The sequence below is a fragment of the Apostichopus japonicus genome, chromosome 19, assembly GCF_037975245.1.
Source record: "Apostichopus japonicus isolate 1M-3 chromosome 19, ASM3797524v1, whole genome shotgun sequence".
In the NCBI taxonomy this organism is placed as follows: domain Eukaryota; kingdom Metazoa; phylum Echinodermata; class Holothuroidea; order Aspidochirotida; family Stichopodidae; genus Apostichopus; species Apostichopus japonicus.
In genome coordinates this window covers 11,951,798-11,970,612 of record NC_092579.1, presented here as the reverse complement: position 1 = coordinate 11,970,612, position 18,815 = coordinate 11,951,798, and the positions used below count along the sequence as shown (strand labels likewise).

Genomic DNA, 18,815 nt, shown 5'->3' with positions numbered 1-18,815 from the left:
AATTGGTACGAAGAACAATAAAGTGACGACGGTTATAAGGTCTATACACATACATTAAATTTTATTAATAATAAAGCCCTTAGAATTTGCCTCAACATGCCTGAGGTATATTGCTTTACCAAAACGCTGCTTGAAGCAGCTAACCCAATCCTTCTATCTTTAATTAACTTATTGTTTCCAACCAAAAATATTTCAAAACTCTCTTCTCCTTGCCCCCAGTATTCGAAACCTTCTTTTATTAATAACATCTACGCCACAAAGACTAATTTAAAATCCTCTCTAAACATGCTAGAATTTTTAACCTGGAAGGATGTTTCGGCTCTGGCAGAGGGAGCCCCCCCCCCCCTTGGGCTTGTGGGTCAAACTCCAGAAGAAGTAGTTCTCTTCCGGGGAACAGCCCAGCTACCGGGAAGCAAGGGCTGCGGAACCGGGGGGGCACAGGGGGCACGTGCCCCCCACTTTTCCTCAGGTTAAAAATGTGCCCTTTTTCTACATAAAAATTTCTAAATAAAAAAGAGTTTACAAAGCGAAACCCACGTCGAATGAAATATTTCGGGAAGTTTTAAATGTTTACTACCACATCTTAATGTGCATATCATATAGGCATGCGTTGGTTATTACATCGCATGCCAATAACATACAATCATTTGCCGTGTTATAACCCTAATTCCAAATTGGTTATAATTATTGGGAAAGTCGTTACATTAATAATGATCATAATAATATCAGTTTAACCATTGAAAAACACATATAAAATTATTTTTCTTTCAGTATTTTGACATATTTCATTTGCTTTCATGCATGTATCGATCGCGTGTGCAGGGACTTGGAATTTATAATGATTTCATCTCATTTTGTCTTTTTCCTTGTTTCCAATTTGCACATTAGATATTGCAGTGCTAGTATGCATTGTTTCCTTGAGTGGGGGGGGGGGGTGGCGTTGATGGAGTGATGTGTATACGCAAATAAGATAATACAATAAGAGTTATAAAGGGTACTAAATATCAGGCTGCATCAGTCCAATCGAATTTCTGCAAAGTGCCCTTCGACGTTGGTGCCCCCCCCCCCCAGATTAAAAGTGCTTCCGCCGCCCTTGCCGGGAAGGGAATTTTCTTGTTTCTTAGCTTAGTTCTCTTCCCGTTGAGGGTTGGGTCGCCAGGTCTTGGGACAGCCTGCCAGTATTGTAATGTCCCCCTCGTAGTTTATTAAAGCTTCCATTCTGTGAATATTGCTTGCCTTGTTTTGCCCTTAATAACGTTGTATTAAAATAGTAGTCTGCTCTTGTTTTTAAGTTCTGCTAAACTGCAGGAGCCGATCAAATGTTGTCTAATCAGTTTCAGTGATATATCAACGGCAAGGGATTTGTGTATTGTGACATAATCCGAGAGGAGGTACTGATTTTCCTATTCATGGAGAGTTATCCTGCTTTCCGAAGACTCCAATTGATGAACGGATTATATTATTATACCTTTTGTGTAATTTTTATCGGCTGAAAGAGACTAAACTTGTCGGTAGTCTTCCTCCTTACATGAAATTATACGGATCTAAACAGTGTTTATCACGACTTCAAAGTGGATAGTGATTGACGAGATGGATTTAAGTATTATTTAAAGAGAAGATTCCAACCTCGAGATACCATGAAAAAATGATCGAAATAGCCTAACACTATAGCATAGGGAAGTTTGAACCGTTTACATCTTGCATTGACAGGCATGTTGCACGTCGACCGAGGAGCGTTTCGGAATTCTTATGAAATATGATATAACCTGGTAAAGGTCACACCTGAATCTACTTAGCGATTCTTCTTGCCAGTTGTAAAATTTGTAATACGCGACACAACGCCACCGTTATAACAAGCACAGAGAAACTTGGTGAATATGACATGATCCAATCAGATATTCACACATGTGTGTAGCGGAATAAATAGTTAGGTACTTCCCCTTTCGAATCTTGGCAATCAAATTCAGACAACTCAACAGCACAAATGCACAGCGGCATGGTAGTAGTACGAATACAGGAAGGTCGATATATGTCAGTGTAAACTAGGGAGCTGTAATACAAAAGAAATTCTTGTTACAAGTTAGTTAAATGGTGAGTGAAAGAAACACTAGTTACGAGCTGTAGAATATTTGAAAAACCTTTCCTTTGCCGAGCTTCATATTCTGTACAATAGTTTGTACCTTCTGAAGAAAATGAAAGCTGATGTGTATGTCTTCCTCTTTCTGGGGCTTACTTTCCAAATAATATGTGCTAATGAAGTTAGCGAAGAGTATGATCCTGGAAACCCTCATCGAAACCCGACGAAATGTGAAGGTAAGGTATTTATTTATCGCTTCACAAAGTAAAACTTACATGAATTTTCGTTCACAAGACTAGCTCTAATTAACGCTAGACTCTAGTCTAGGCTTAGCATTCTCTTATGTCCCTATATGTGTAACTGCAGTGTAAACTTATTATAATGTAAGGGCCTATACATGTGTGTGGTGTTGCTGTCTAATATCCTAGCCCCTAAACTTCAGCTTGTTATAGGCCTTTATTTACTAACCCAGACCAAACTCACAGATCTTGAAATTACATTCTAATCTCTGTTTGAACAGGCATTGGTGATTTTGTACTTTTTGTAGCATTACATGTGCACTAACTTTAGAGTTAGACACTGCATAGTTCTGAGCAATATGCTCAGAACATCAGCATACCCACAAGACAGTTAAAAATGAATGCCTTTCCAAAATTTAAAAGGTCCTTCAATTAACTTTGAAGAGAATTTTACCGTTTGGGTTTTCAACTTCACGGCAGCTATACCTTTTGTCTGATATGCCCCATAATTATTGAAGTAAATGCCAAAAGTTGCCAATTTTGTTTCTTTGTACCTGGCACTTTAATACATGTTCCCCTACTTTATATCGTTAACTTATTTCTGTTAGTTTGTACACTACCCTTTACAACACATCTTAGAGTTAATTTTATAATAGCTACATTATAGAGAGTAGTTTGTAAAGTTCTATTAGTTCCTTTGACTGACTAAACTGTGCAATGGCTATTTGTTCTGTAGTTCTTTCACTTCCTCATTTGGGCATATGCCATCCCAGCTTCCAGTAGTTAGGAGTTCCCCATAACCTTCAGTGACTATGGCACATCCAGGAAATTATCTGATGGGAGAAAAGTGTTTTCTTGATGACTTCTAAATTACCCATAAAATTGGCAAATTTTCATAATTAGATACCTCTGCCCCCCCCCCTCCCGAACTAATGACTATTATTATTATTATTATTAAAAGAGTAGATAAGCCTCTGAAAAATGGAATGTTGTCATCGTCCACCTAAAGGGACATTAAAGGCATTGAAGACTCACCCCAAATCGCGTGCGGCCATCTGAAAAAGTTAACTTTCTGTTGCTTGCAAGTGACGTTTGTTTGTGTCGCTACAAAAGGCAGACAGTAATGAAACATGATACCTTGTTATCCTTAGCTGGACCTGATGTCCATCGCTGTATCGTTTATACACTGTGCTGTGGGTATTGACCGCAGCTGTATGTACTGACTGTGCACTAGTGTCTAATTACCGACGGTAGCAAGCTGTGCATGTATTTTCTGGGATCGTCGGATCGATGGTGGTGTGTAACACTTATGTAACACCTCATTCTAAACTAGGTCAGATTACCGGCATTAGACGTTTCTTTTTGGGCGAGTCTTCTAACCCTTTAAGAAAGAGGGAGCAAAAATTACAAACCATATACAGTACCATGATTACTGGTTTATGATAACCTCATACTATATTTGCAATGTATTACCGGCATAACATATTTTTGTGAATGTGGTTGAATATTGTTGAAACAAGGAACATTTTTCTATTTAGGAAAGTAGAACATTGCATTATTTGATACGTGACTTCACTGACAAATGGTAATCCTTCTATTAGATGAGCATCCAAACGAGAGCATCTTGCTTTTCACCACAGTTTAGTCAAATCTGACAAATATATGGTCTCACCGTCACATGCAAACTTGGACAAGTTGGAAAATTTGACTTGGACTTCATTTCATTTGTTTTTGTTCTATCACAAGAAAAGTATGACATATAACATAGAAGGAGATAACAAACAAAAGTTGTGAAAGGAATATTGTACCAAAATACCCTAGAGGGCTTGTTGGGTAGTGACACTCCCTAAAAAAAAATGACCAAATGATACAACTTACAGTAAGTCAAATATGGTGGTACTAGTGTTTGATAAAGAGACCTTAGAACGTTCCTAGGAAGGACTTGTTTAAGTTTTGACAAGATGCCTGCGCCCATTGCAACAAGACAGGAAATATGGCTAATGTGCTCACGCCAAGTGAGCTTTGAGTCTATAAAAATACCTAAGAACTTTATGAAATCAACCCTCTGCAGTGGTTTACCATTGTGATATCAATATTAAAGTTAGCCATACGTCTACTTGCATTGAAGACGATGTAATTTGTTTTATCAATATTAAGGGAAAGCTTATTTGCTGCAAGCCAATTTGTGAAAGTACATAAATCAAATTACGAACAGTTTGTTGCAGACGTTCATAGTTGTAATCAGAAAAGAAACTCATTTGTATCATCGGCAAACAACACAATTCTAAGCTTTGGAGGAGATTTTACCAATATCATTCATATAAATAATGAAAAGGAGGGGTCCAAGGATAGAACTATATTAAAAACATCATTATTTGAAATGAAGCGTGATTAGTTAAGCAAAGGAACTAAACTGTCAAAACAATTGAAAAAAGTCAACTGAAAAATCGGCTCACAATGTTGCTTTAATAGAGACTTTTCCTTTTAACTCAGGCACTTCAAGATGCAGTCATTGTCACGTTTGTTGTTTTTGCTTCTATTGTCAACACAGTTCTCATACAGGTACAATACCTATTGAATGTGGTCAACTGGATAAACAGTTTTTGACACATTCTGAGACTGAGTGTGATTGTGTAACACATTGAACTTCAAGCAATGTATAGTAAATTCACCGTTATTCTTTGTTGTCACAACAGATCTATGATTTAACCACCTACTTTGCATTCTTTTAATTTCAGTTTGTAAGATTGTTGCAGATGAATTAGAATATTTAATGACAGAGACAGGAAAGACCCATGAAGTAATTACTCAAGGAGGATTTGATAGACCACAGAAGAGAGTGAAATACACACAGTCGTAAGTATACACGGACAGTCATTTATACAGAATCAACCAGGATGGAAGATAATTATTTCTTACGATGAAATTTCCACCAATTGATCTAAAGTTTAAAGATTCATTAATTTTCTTTGAAGCATAAAAGAAATTGACATTACTAAATTTTAGTGCTGATAGTCGTTATCGATTAATCGCCAGTAGTTGCGATAACCCTTTGGAAGTTCGATTAATCACGCTCACAACCTAATTAACTTGACTACAAGCTAGCACAACACATAATTTGCTTTCGAAAAATAGCCTAGAACCTTTCAAAAACAACACTAAAGTTTGTCAGCAAATATCGCAAAAGTATGCATGTTCTCACAGTGCTACACTAACACTGTGCTGTGTTAAAAATCATCAAGCACTAAGTTTGAGTTACAAGACTAAGTTCTGCATATACAGTATGGTGTACAGTATTGTCACTTGTATTGCAAATTGTGCAATTTCAAAATAATACCACAAAGATTTACCCCCTGCCTACATCACAGAGACTTGTGATACTGCAGCCTAACTGAAATACAGTATCCATCTAGCCTTTGAATTCACCAGTAAATTGTAATGAGACTCACCCGAAGACAAAAGGGATCTGACTATTCATGAGCTGATAACATCTTCTTCATGAATAATTTTAATGGATCTCCAAATGATTGCAATATCAATGTAAGGCTAGATTAAAAATGCCTCTGTGAGTAAAAACTGTTTAAAATGAAAATCCAACAGTACTAGAAGTCTAATTGGTTTAAATATCCTGTACAGGGTTGGAAAATTCTTGGGGCGTAAACTAGAAATGAAATGGAGACGAATATAAAGAATGCAGAGAGTTGTTATATACTGTAGTTATATAGTTGTTAAGCTGAAACACATGTGATTACAGTGCCCTGTCCATTCCTCTCACAGTAAGGTACAGTAGCCTTGTGTACTGTACCGTGAGTGAAGTTGGGTTCTCCACTTTGTATACTACAGTATAGCAGCATAATCACCAGTGCTAGCAGACATGCTTTTCATAGCCAGGTTTTTCAATCCTGGTCAAGTGTTGGCATATATTTGGGAGTTATGATTCTGGTAGTAATTAAACAGTTCTTTCCATGATAAACTAGCATCAGTAATTAAACTAAAACTGCATTGTCTTTGTGTGCATGTAATTCCCTCTAATTGTTTCAAATCACACAAATCTGGTACACAACAACTAAAACCGTTAAGTATTTTTATACCATCCAACGTCAACATTTTAAACTTGCTAGTAGTTTAACATCAAACAGTCCCTGTTAGGATTTTGTTCTTGTCAGATATATATTCTGTGCCATTGAGGAGGAGTTTATAAATGGGACAGAAAATTGTCTGAGAAAAGAGGAGACAGTAAGGATTGTTGGAGAAAGAATGGTTGACAATTGTGTGTGACTGACCATTATTTGACAATCTAGCATATTAGGGGAGCAATGCCAATGACCTTTTAAGTTTTGGAAAACTCAATTTACATACTGAAATGTATAGCTCAGGAAAAGGGAAAATAGTCAACACAGGCTAGTATGTATTTTGCAAACGTCTTCATTGGAGTGAAAATATTATACACAAGCGTTCAAGTGATTTTTCTGTCTATTGTTTTTGTAATTGACATGAGGTCAACCCTACTCCTTAATTTGTAATTACCATCTGCTCTCAACTTAGTCTGGATAAATTGCTAATTAATATTGTCCAACAAGCCTTGCTCTCATTGTTGATTTTCTTCCAGGTGTTCATTAAATCCAATTTACACCTTTTGCACACCTTTATGTCAAAGGTTCCTTGTTTTCCTTTTACATCGCAAGGAAATTTAGTATATTTTCAGTTGTGAATCAATTTGTTGAAACTGTGCTTCTCAAGTTTCTTTCCACTAATTAACACCAGAATTGAGTCACTTTATACAGTAGAATAGTATTTCTGTAACAGCTTAATGACCGGTCACAGTTTTGATAGTTTTGTTTAAACTTCCTTGTAGCATTGAACAAAGAGCTGTTACACATAGGAAATCAGTGAACAAAGACTCACACTTAATGAAGCATGTGTCATTCTTCTTTGCTTTGGATTTTTGGATTATGACATAAGTGCTATTAGAATTTCTTTCTTGTTCAGGGAGAGGTTGGTTGGGGGTTTGCACTTTTACCTGTACTTCTGTTTCATCTTTGTGACATTTTTGGTTTTTCCTTCCAACCCCCCCCCCCCCCCACCCACCCACCCACTCAACACCAGTTAGCATTGCAATTTGCAAGTGTTCAAGGATTAAAAATAAAATATGGTTGATGTCCAGGATGGCATGAAAAACAAAGAATGCAATGTAATGAGGCTGGAAAAACAATGGTTTTGTCCACATACACAGATAGAGGCCTTCTATCTATGGGTCAGTCAAAGTTACACAAATTTACAACCCAGGCTCGAAATGCATTTACGCAGGGATGAACTTTAGGCTTAGTAACAATCACAACCCTAAATACTGGTAATTTCTGGTTTTCAAGATCTATTCAACCTAAAACTTTATATTTTAAGTGTTTGGAATGCTCCATTAAGACTGGTTGATGCATTGTACATGTAAACTTTTAATGTTAGTCCATTGTTTTTTAAGTTCTATTTGTTCCAAGAAAAAAATCTCTTCACATAATATTTCCACAACTGTCCACCCATCAGTAAAATTAAACGCAAATGAAATGTTCTTCATAAATTTTGTTGAAAGTTGGAAATTTATGTGTTATTTAGAACCCCATTTTATTTTTTCATTGAATTTTTGTGTTGCTTGTGAGGGAAGCAGGACACTTCGCCCAACAACCATTTCGCCCAACTGCCATTTCGCCCAACCTTACCATTTCGCCCAACCAGCCTGGTCATTTCGCCCAACCAGCCTGGTCATTTCACCCAATCAGCCTGGTCATTTCGCCCAACCAGCCTGGTCATTTCGCCCAACCAGTCTGGTCATTTCGCCCAACCTTGATTAAATATGATATTTCAAAAGGAAACGTTCGGGAATTGTTAACGTTACAGGATACGAACCGAATATTAAGGAAACTTGAGGATTGATCAGTGTGTTAGGGGTTAGGTTTGATAGTAAATGTTCGAATATTAAGGAATATTAAGGAAACTTGAAGTCCTTTACTTTGTATAGCTTAAGTAAGGAAACGTTCGGGAATTTTTAACGTTACAGGATACGAACCGAATATTAAGGAATCTTGAGGATGGATCAGTGTTTTAGGGGTTAGGTTTGATAGGTTTGATATAGTAAACGTTCGGGAATTGTTAACGTTACGGGATACGAACCGAGTATTAAGGAAACTTGAAGTCGTGGTTAAATTGATAACATACCTGTATGTGATTACATATGTGGTTACATTGATAAAGTGGTTACATAGATTAAATATAGTAATTCAATATTACGGACGGGTTTTATATTGTTTTTTTCCAATTTAATAAGGAAACGTTCGGGAATTGTTAGTCAGTAGGATGGATCAGTGTTTTAGGGGTTAGGTTTGATAGGTTTTTATGAAGACCGATTCCCCTGTGTTTGTATAATAATATCCATTGTATGCGTAAACGCCTAAAGTAGTGTAATCCTCCCATTATACCCGAAATAACTGCTCAGACTCCGATCGATATCGAGCGGACCTCACTTTTTTATTTACCTATTACGAAGTAACCTACAGTAACCCAAAATAAATCAAATTAAACTAGTGGAATAGAAAAAGTAATATTATTCTGACTGACTATTAGTAAAAATAAGGTTGGGCGAAATGACCAACACGGTTGGGCGAAATGACCATGCTGGTTGGGCGAAATGACTATGATGGTTGGGCGAAATGACCATGCTGGTTGGGCGATATGACCAGGCTGGTTGGGCGAAATGACCAGGCTGGTTGGGCGAAATGGCAGTTGGGCGAAATGGTTGTTGGGCGAAGTGACTAGAAAGCCTTGTGAGAAGCAGACCTTATATTGTATATGTTATTAAGCTTAACCCAGTCACTTTGATTGATAATTTAGGTATCGGTGTGTAGTACCTTTCATAAACTTGTACTGTTCATTAATAATGTAACCTGAACTGCTGAGTCAAGCAGTTTTGTATCTAGTCTATTAAAGCAAAGATTCTCAATTGGCCAAAATTCAGCTCACTAAAGATATCAATCAAGCATTATGAAAACAGTATATGTGGGCCTTAATGCAGTAGGCTATAGCATCCTGCCGTCCTATCCCTGTACATGGCTGACTCCAGGTATGGTGAGATTTGGATATCTGTCTGGCCCTTAGCTGCAACTTAATTAAGTCTTCCATCTGGTCACCATAGAAGATTAATTGAGAACCACTGGTCTATACTCTATAGCGTGTAAATTGATTCATGTATTAATATAAACATTTTATGAAACTTGACTGATTGTATTTAACATTCTCTATCTTTCGCTTCCACAGTGAAATTCGACTCATTGAAGTTTTAGAAAGCGTTTGTGAGAGAGTTCTAGAATACAACATTCATGCGGAAAGAAAGGATTCTAGAAGGTACAGTATGAAGTATAAATATTTTATTGGGGTTAATGTCTGTTGTTAATAAATAATATATCTTGCCATAAGTTGCAGTTTATTCATATTTCCTTTAATAGATATTTTTTTCAAATGTTTCTATTCTTGAATACACTGCCACAATTTTCAGTTTAGCATCTTTCCTGCATACATAACTGTGAGAAAATTATGAATCATTTTTGCTGAAATATGTTGTTTTTAACATCTAGTCTAGATCTCTCACAGTTTTGTGTTTTCTGTTGATAATCCAGGTTTGCCAAGGGTACCAGTGAGACGATGGAAACCCTCAAGAACCTGGTCAATAAAGGAGTCAACGTGGAACTTGGGATTCCATTAAGTATGTGGGATGAACCATCAGCAGCTGTCACAAAAGCCAATCAATATGTAAGTTAGACAACTGAATATTCAGCAGTTCTTTTTTTTTTTTCATTTTGCTCACCTTATTATTACAGTTGGGCTTAAAATTTTAGGGTATAAAAATGTATTTGCATATATGAAAGAATGAATTTCCTTGGGGTACATTCTTCATAACCAAGCTGTGACCAAAGCCAATCAATATGTAAGTTAGACTACTGAATCTTTACGGGTATATATAAAAGGTATTTTCATATATGAAAGAATTAATTTCCTTTGGGTGCATTCTTCATAATCAGGAACATATCCTCTGGATATTTTTGCAGTAGCTTTAGATAATTTGGTCAGTCTGATGAGAAGATGATTACTTTCATGTGTATGTTGTTCTCTTTTGTTGAGCGAGAGAGAGAGAGAGAGAGCAGGGAAGGGGGGGTTGGAGAGAGGATGTCATGGAAATAGGGACTATATTAGAAATAGGTTCTGAATGTAAGAGAGGGTCAGGTGCAGGGTGTGGGCGTTCACTTTAAACTTTCAAATAGATTTATTTGATATTACAGTAGTTGGTGTAATCTGTTCTTTATGTTGATGTCGTAAACTGAGCACCGAGGGTATTATGTATGGCAGAACATCTTAGGTTGAGGGCATTGTGGTCAAGTGGTTAAGGCAGTGGACTTGTAATCTAAGGATTACAGGTTCGAGCCCTAGCCAGATCATTGCGTTGTGTCCTTGGGCAAGACGCTTTATCTCCATTGCCTCTCTTCACCCAGGTGTATAAATGGGTACCTGCGAGGTAACTTGTAAATATAGTTGCGTGCGCCGGTTTGTGGCTGCACCCTATGGGAAGTCCCCCGGGGGACACACGGTTGTGGTGCACTGTGGTGCCCCAGGAGAGATTGATTGAATTGTGCACACTTTGGTGTGTGGGTGTGACAAGTTACCAATGACCAGGGGTTAAGTTGTAAAGTCGTGTGAGGAGGCATTAGCCTCATACAAGACTGTAGACCTTCAACTTTTAACTTTTAACTTTAAGTTTCTTGACACTGTCCTTCTATTGTTATATGAAAGTACTAGTGGTACCAACAGAATGATTGTAGGATTCCTCTTAACTCATTTAAAGGTTTTGTCAGTAGGGTGCATCGAGAATATGACTCACTTTAAAACCAATATTTTTTTCTTTCTAATGTTATTATCAAAATACTCCCTTGTCAACTTTACCCAAGTGCTGTAACCTTGCTGTTGACACAAATTATGCAGTCTTAGCTTGCTGTTCCATTAACCTGGGTGATAGTACTTAGAAATTTTGCACATTTGTATTATAAGTTTGTCTCATGCATTATTCATGAGTGTTTGATAGTGCTGCTTTTAATACACAGTTTTCACAGCAAGACAAGATGTTTACTGTACACTTTAAGTTTTCAAATTTTTCATCCTGACATTGCAGTAGGAAAGTATATGCAAATCCTTCTCTGAAGATTTGTTTTGTATTTTCAGTCCAAGCTGTCAAAACGACTCAAATTTTTATGATGAATCACGCTGTTGCTATGACAATTGGAATTTTAGTGATAATCATCTCTATCAACATGTAGCAAATGAGAGACTTGAAGGGCGTTCTTTTTTTGGTCATAATAATCTGTGTAGTCAAGTCAGTGTGTGTGTGTGAACTGTATGCAATTGTTTTGTATTCTGACCGAGGACTTGAACAAAAGAATTCCAGGTCCTCGGTTGTGATACTGTACCTAAAGAATCACCACGTCCTCGGAAGAATTCTATTGTATGGGGTATTGTTAAGGTTAGGGTACGTGGATTTGAACAATGGAAAATATAATAGGGTCCTCGGTCTGAATGTAATACAAGCATGCATGTTTGTTTGGGTGTGTATGTGTCATCCTGGCTCGTAAACGTGATGTCTCAAATATAGTCATGTTGACAGACCTGATACTTGGCCTGTGACGTTCCTATAAATGAGTACAAAGCTACTATTGCTTTTGGTGAGGTTCAAAGTTCTTGTGAAGTCAACTGATGGCAAAAATCTTATAAAGAGCTCTATTTGTCAAGAAATGTTATTTGCACTGTAAGTTTGTGTACATATTTAATTAATGTACTACTGTCCGTAATTGTTATGGTCTACAGACTTTTTTCACATTCAGACTAATTAATGTGACCGTCACAACACCAAGTATCATCACAGGTGGACTTAATTGTATGGATGTACTGTATCCTATAGAAAGTGTATTTCCATGAACAAAATAACACACTTCCTTACACATTTATTATCATGATTATCCTTCACAAAGAAGCATATTTGCTATGCATATTTCCTAGCCCGGGATGTGGATAATTGGGTGGTCACAACAACCTCGAAATGAGAAATTTTGTGAGATATCTCAAGCTCTGTGGTATAGATATGTTTTTTTATGTATTTTTCTTCAACATTGGTGGCTTGTTTGAAGTTTCTTATATTAAAAGTCAACTTAGGGTTCCATAAGTTTGTTTTCTCCTTTCTCTCATTTCAGTGCCACTTTTTAATCGAAAACTACGAAGAAGTCATAGAGAACTGGTTCTTCAAAACAGATCATTCCAGAGAACTGTCAGAATATTTATGTGTAGACAGAGTGTTGTCTAAAGAAGAAGCAGGTGGGATTTGTTCGTCCTAATATTTTGTTTTTTTATTTATTTTATTTGGATATTCATGAAGAGGAGGAGTTTCATACCTATAACTTGCTGAAACAGTAGTTCCCCCAACTGTCTTCCTGCATTCGATCGTAAGGCATTTTGTCAAACTGGAGAAGCTTTAAATTCCTTTAGGAAACACCAATGTTGTTACTTGTTAAGACAAAAAACTATTAATAAAAGTGAATGGCTGCTTAAAGGTCACATGGAAATTCCTTGACAATCCTTCAACATCTGGCCTCAATTTGGATGCCTTAAAAAAGGGAATCATGTGGAACTACATTTTGTTTTTGGCCAGTAATTTGCCAAACCTTACCAAGTATTTCCCAAAATAAAGTGACGTTTGATCAAACTAGAAAATGCCTCTAGATTTCCACCAAACGAAGATTAACGAGTGAGAACAAGGGCATAGGAACCGGGGGGGGCTGGGGGCGCCAGCCCCCCCAGTGAAAATGTGGAGGGGCGGAAGTATCATTCCGCCCCCCCCGGTTCGCAAGTCAGAAAACCCCTTTTTCATTTCCAAATGAGAAAAAAAATCTCATTTGGAGCACCAAATTGCATCTAAGGCCAGGGGAAAATACAAAATTAAGTTTACAAAATGGAGTGGGTGTTGAAGTGTGCTATATTGCACCAAATTGCATCTGAGGCCACCTGGAAATGCAAAAAAATCCAAAGGGGAAGGGGACACCCCCTCCCCTTAGACCCCTCGCCCAGGCCAGCCATCAGTCTTCAGCCCCCCCTCTCAAAAGTACCTTCCTACGCCACTGAGTGAGAATGTAATGATTCCATTGGATTCTCAATATCTATGTTGTTACTTGAACATTAGTAATCTGCATATATCAAATACAAATGGGAAAACTTCCATGTTTCAACGTTTAATCCATGATTTGAAATGACACTTGATTATACCAAGCTAACATTGTTGAAGGATTTTAAAATTGAATAACACAAAGGAAATAACAACTGAAGAAAATCAACCTAGAAAGCTGAATAGAACTGTTAATTGTAGCCAGCTCGAATTTAAGATGAACTTTGACTCACTGACATGACCTTTAATGCTAGCTCAAACAGAGAAATAAATTTGTGGTTCGTAATGCTCTATCTTAAATTTCTCTTTTAGTTTGTTTGGATGAAGTATGGACAGGTAAAGAACGAGTTCATGGTACCGAGGAGGAGGGCGATGAGGAGAGTTCAAATCTGAAAGGGGATCCTGGCTCGAAGGATACCAAAGACGAACTTTGACACACTGACGTGACCTTAGGTCAGACAAATATGAATACTGGTTGTTATCAATGTTTTGCACTGCACAGCTACGGTAATGTTTGATAGCACCTACCACAGAGTGATATTTGCGGCAAAGAAATATATTGTTCTGAACGTAGGTAGAGATAGCATGCCAATAATAGTAGAAAAATTCATGAACAAACAGATGGAAAAGAGGAAAACACTATAAGTAACATGTATAAAATTGTGAATGAAAAGAGTTGTATTTTGTATTGAATTTTCATTAGACTATAATTAAATTTGATAAATTTAGACAATATTGAAGAGTTTTTTAATTTAACAGTTGTTAAGGTAATAGTTGTTGAGGTGAAACAACTACCTTTGGTGCTTTTGACATTTTGATGCTAGATTATTTTGTATGCTGCATGGATGTGATCACACAGATTTTTTTAAGAGCCATATGTGGTCATTGAAGGAGGACTGAAAATGAAGAAATAAATTTAAATTTATTATTGTTTGAAATTTTGTAGATGATTGAGGTACTACTAGTACAGGTTATGCTTCAAACCCTCTTTTTGAGTTTTCAAGATTTAAACCTGTCAGGCTTGCTTAAGCATAGTAGCTTGGCAACATAGTTCAGGACACAGCCCATTATGTAGGCTATCCTTGAGCAACACAAACTTAGAGGGAGAAGTATAAACATTTTGTACTCATGAATGACAAACTTGTATGTGTTGAAAATGTCATCATTGGGATTAAAATGTTGCTAAAATAATATTTAGTAATAGACTGATTGATTACAATGATTGATTGATTGATTGATTATACTACTCAAGACAATGAATAATAATAATGAGAAGGCTTTGCTATGCACGGTATCAAAATTTATATTCTTGCCTATTAACAGTCATCAGGTAATGTTTATCTGCTTTAATGCACAAAACAGCATCACGAGTGAAAAGATAAAACCATACCATAAAAAGAATTGCTTTTGAAAATGTAAGAAAAAGTCACCAAAATCCCAAATAGTGACACAGAAAATTAATTTAAAATTACTATTGTCAAATCGACAACATATATTTAACCAGAAAAAACTTACATCCACTGAATATGATTGAAGTCTCTTCCATCCCTTAATAGATACAGAGTCCATGAGGAACTTAGGCTTTGCATAGAGGAATTTGCAACTATGTAAAATACACCAATAGTTGCAAAGGTGGATAGCTGTATATCTGCTTTAGTGTACAGCACATTAAAGGCATTGAAGACTTGCCCCAAACCACATGCCGTGCTCTGAAAGAGTTAACTTTCCGTTGCTTGCAAGTGAATTTTTACTCTTGTCGCTTTAAAATGCAGACAGTAATGAAACGTGATACCTTGTTATCGTTAGCTGGACCTGAGATGTCCATCACTGTATCGTTTGTACACTGTGCTGTGGGTATTGACAGCAGCTGTATGTACTGAATGTACACTATGTATAATCACCAACGGTAGCAAGTTGTGTGTGTATTCTGGGATTGTTGGTGGTGTCTGACACTTCTGTTACACCTCATTCGAAACTAGGTCTTTTTGCGCGAGTCTTCACTCCCTTTAACATATTTTCAGAATTTTACAGTGAACAAGCTTCATGAACATCAAAGTTGTTACAGTAGACATGTAAACACTAAAGAAGTTCCTGGAGTGAATATTCATGACTTAAGAAGTGAGGAAGAGCTGTAATTGGTCTACAACTAAAACTGTAGTAAATTTGACACTCCTTTCTGAAATTGTTTGTATGAAGAGAAGAATCTGCTCAGGTTAAACAAACAATGTTTGTCTAGTTTTATATTTGTAGTGACACAGTTTTTTCTTTTTAAAACTGTATGTAGCATTTGAGATATGACCTTATTGAAGGGAAAAAAACCCAACTGTGTCAATATAAAAAGAAGGCGTTGGCTATTTTCTATTTGTCAATAAATAAGTTGTTTATGATATATATTGGCTTTTGGTGCTGCATTATTGTATTTTTGAATATTATGTGAGTCATCCATTCATTATTTTTGAAATGTGTCGTTACATTTTACCTGTACGTTGATCTGAATACCCACCCTCATTAGTGAATACCTCTTTGCATGAGATATATATTCTCTGTATACCCAAAAATATTTCTAGTATTGATCTCTGATTGCCTCCTCATATGAGGGTTTACCTCCTTGCATGAGGTTTATACTCTCTAAACACCCACTCCTATTGGTTCTATTCAGTATATTACCTCATGCTATGAGGTTTGTACCCTCTGAATCCCCACTCCTATTGGTTCTATTCTGTATATTACCTCATGCTATGAGGTTTATACTATCTGAATATCCACTCATGTTGGCTCTATTCTGTGTATTACCTCCTGTTATGAGGTTTATACTCTCTAAAACCCACTCCTATTGGTTCTATTCTGTGTATTACCTCATGCTATGAGGTTTGTACTCTCTGAATACCCACTCATGATAGGACTGCTCTATGTATCCCTCTCCCATGGGATGCTTGCACTCCTTTCTCTGAGCATACATACTCTTTGTTCACCTCGCTGTATGTGTCAATATAAAATTCCTGCTTTCTTCTCTCCTATATGTTAGATTCCTGCTCTCTCTCTCTCTATATATAAATACCTTCTATCAATGTCACATGCTTTGTACTTCCTTCCACTTATTATGTTCATGTTCTCTGTAATTATACTGTGTGCTTAATCTCTCCTTCATGTAAACTTCACGTATAAGTTCCTGCTCTCCTCACAGCTACATGTGAGACTAACTGCTGTCTCTACTTTTAGCTACCAGTGAGGCCCACATTTTTTTGTACTTCATAAAAATTCCTGTTCTGTGTATTAATCCTCATTCCTTGATGCTGGTTTGTCATTAAGCAGGATCTATCCTTGATGAATACCTAGATTTCATACCAGCCAACATTTCAGTAACTTTTTGCACCTTCCAATACATTCTCAATGATTGCAGGTGCACGATAAAATGTTTCTACGAATCATTCGGCAAACTCTTCAAACATGTCACACACCAGATAAAGTGTTAAGTATCACATACCTGTATCAAGTATCACATACCTGTATCAAGTATCAAGATCATACATTGGTGATCAAGTTATACATTTCCTTTTTTCTCCGTTCTTGACATAACATTCCTTAAAGTTATGTAGAATTCTAGTCACATCCAATAACCAGCAGCACGTCAATGTAAAAGTCATTGTTTTTTTTTCTTGTGAACACGTTTTCACCATTGTGCTTTCAATCTGCAATTGGTCAGTTTGTTATATTGTTTTTGTTTGCAAATTATGGTATTATACTCTATTATTTTAAATGAGTCTAACAATGGCGTTTTCATTAAAGGTGGGGGTAGGGAGGAGTGCAGCAGGGGTTTTGATTTGGATAATATATATCTGGCCAAGGTTGGGTCCAGTCAAATCCCTCGTTTGAACATCATAGACTAACAAGTATGTTTAAAACAGTGATTAACTTTTACCTACAGTATTTAGATTCTTATTAAAATATCCCACCCTCCTTCAGAAATATTATTACTGTTTGTAAATGCCTTATAAAAAACTCACTAGAGTATGGATTACTAAGAGGGAGGGAAACCCAGTTATCTTGCCATTTATCTAGCTAGTATTTTTTTGTCATTCGTTCCAGAAGAGCATTGCATGCGACGATTATAAGTGCTTACTCATATTCCTGTCAAATGCATTATTTCCAACAAGTTATATGACAAGTTCCTTAGCATCTGTGATTGCTCACAACTTTTCCCATTTCTGCATAATTTTGCAGCATGACCTGGGCAATGTATATTCATGAGTCAATGTGTACTCATTAAATACAACAGATCTTTTCGATTACAATTGTCAAGGTAAAATCAGGAACAATTGCAGGGCCAATTTGGTATCACTCTGTAAAAGGATGACCTAATTTCTTGGCGAAAGTAGTTTGTAGGCAGCAATTTGTTGAAAGTGATGAAATGTTCAGTCTCATGTACAAACATTCTGTCAACCAAAACAGATTTGAATCGATGCGACGGTATTTTAGACTTTTCGCGATGTACTAAGCTTATTAAAGAAGGTATCTGAATTAAGCCACTTTTCAGCAATTTTTTAAGATTTCTAGAAAGCCACATTTGTTAGTCACAGTATTCAACATTTGAAATGCTAGTCGGATTGAATTGCCTTCCCTCCAATGTTGACATACTAAATTTGATCCAGAGTTGAATAAATCCATATTTCAAAACATGATCAGTAATATTTTAAGATTTCAAGTGGTTTCCAGTTCCAGGGCCCTAGCCTCCTGGGTGATTGGGCTCATTACAACAAATGTCACAAACATTGGTCAATTCCATCAGAGCAATGGCTAGTTTTAATAAAAATATATATATATATTTTTGATTCGTGTTTACCATTCATCTCTTAATCCAGCATCTGATTTGTTTGGAAAATATTACCTTCATATGAATTATTATGAACCTAGGGTAAATGAGGTTTACTTGTGCTTTGACTGCATTCACTAGTATTCAGTTTTATAAGATTTCCTTTGGTTTTTTTTGTAACAATGGGAATATGAATGTTATTTCACTATATTTTATGTTATTTTTCTTGCCTTTTCCCTTTGCAGAAATTTGAAACTTTATAAAAACTGGAAAAAAATTGGAATTGTTTCAATAATAACAAAAGATGAATTCTGTTACAAGGAGGGCTCAAGGGATAAGACAGAAAAAATTTAACAGTTTTGTTGAATGTTTTTATATGTATTATGTTTATATTAAAAACAACTCACCACTTTTTTCACACAACATGAAAACAGTATAAAAACTTAA

The 18,815-nt window shown here is 36.4% G+C and overlaps 1 protein-coding gene across 1 annotated transcript; it reads left to right on the top strand.

The window, feature by feature from the left end:
- Positions 1–1,150: 1,150 nt before the first annotated feature.
- Positions 1,151–18,815, top strand: LOC139959627 (protein canopy 4-like). The gene is made up of 6 exons (XM_071957407.1): positions 1,151–2,313; positions 5,055–5,172; positions 9,619–9,705; positions 9,978–10,110; positions 12,594–12,714; positions 13,871–18,815. Exons 1-6 carry the CDS (start codon positions 2,193–2,195, stop codon positions 13,990–13,992), a joined length of 702 nt encoding a protein of 233 aa, XP_071813508.1. The 5' UTR covers positions 1,151–2,192; the 3' UTR covers positions 13,993–18,815.

What these genes read in the sequence shown, in the direction of transcription:
- LOC139959627 (XM_071957407.1), top strand. Translation starts at nt 2,193, where the DNA reads ATGAAAGCTGATGTGTATGTCTTCCTCTTTCTGGGGCTTACTTTCCAA. An exon ending in GAAAGAAAGGATTCTAGAAG is followed by an intron (nt 9,706 to 9,977) that starts GTACAGTATGAA and finishes TTGATAATCCAG; the next exon opens with GTTTGCCAAGGGTACCAGTG. An exon ending in GTTGTCTAAAGAAGAAGCAG is followed by an intron (nt 12,715 to 13,870) that starts GTGGGATTTGTT and finishes TTTCTCTTTTAG; the next exon opens with TTTGTTTGGATGAAGTATGG.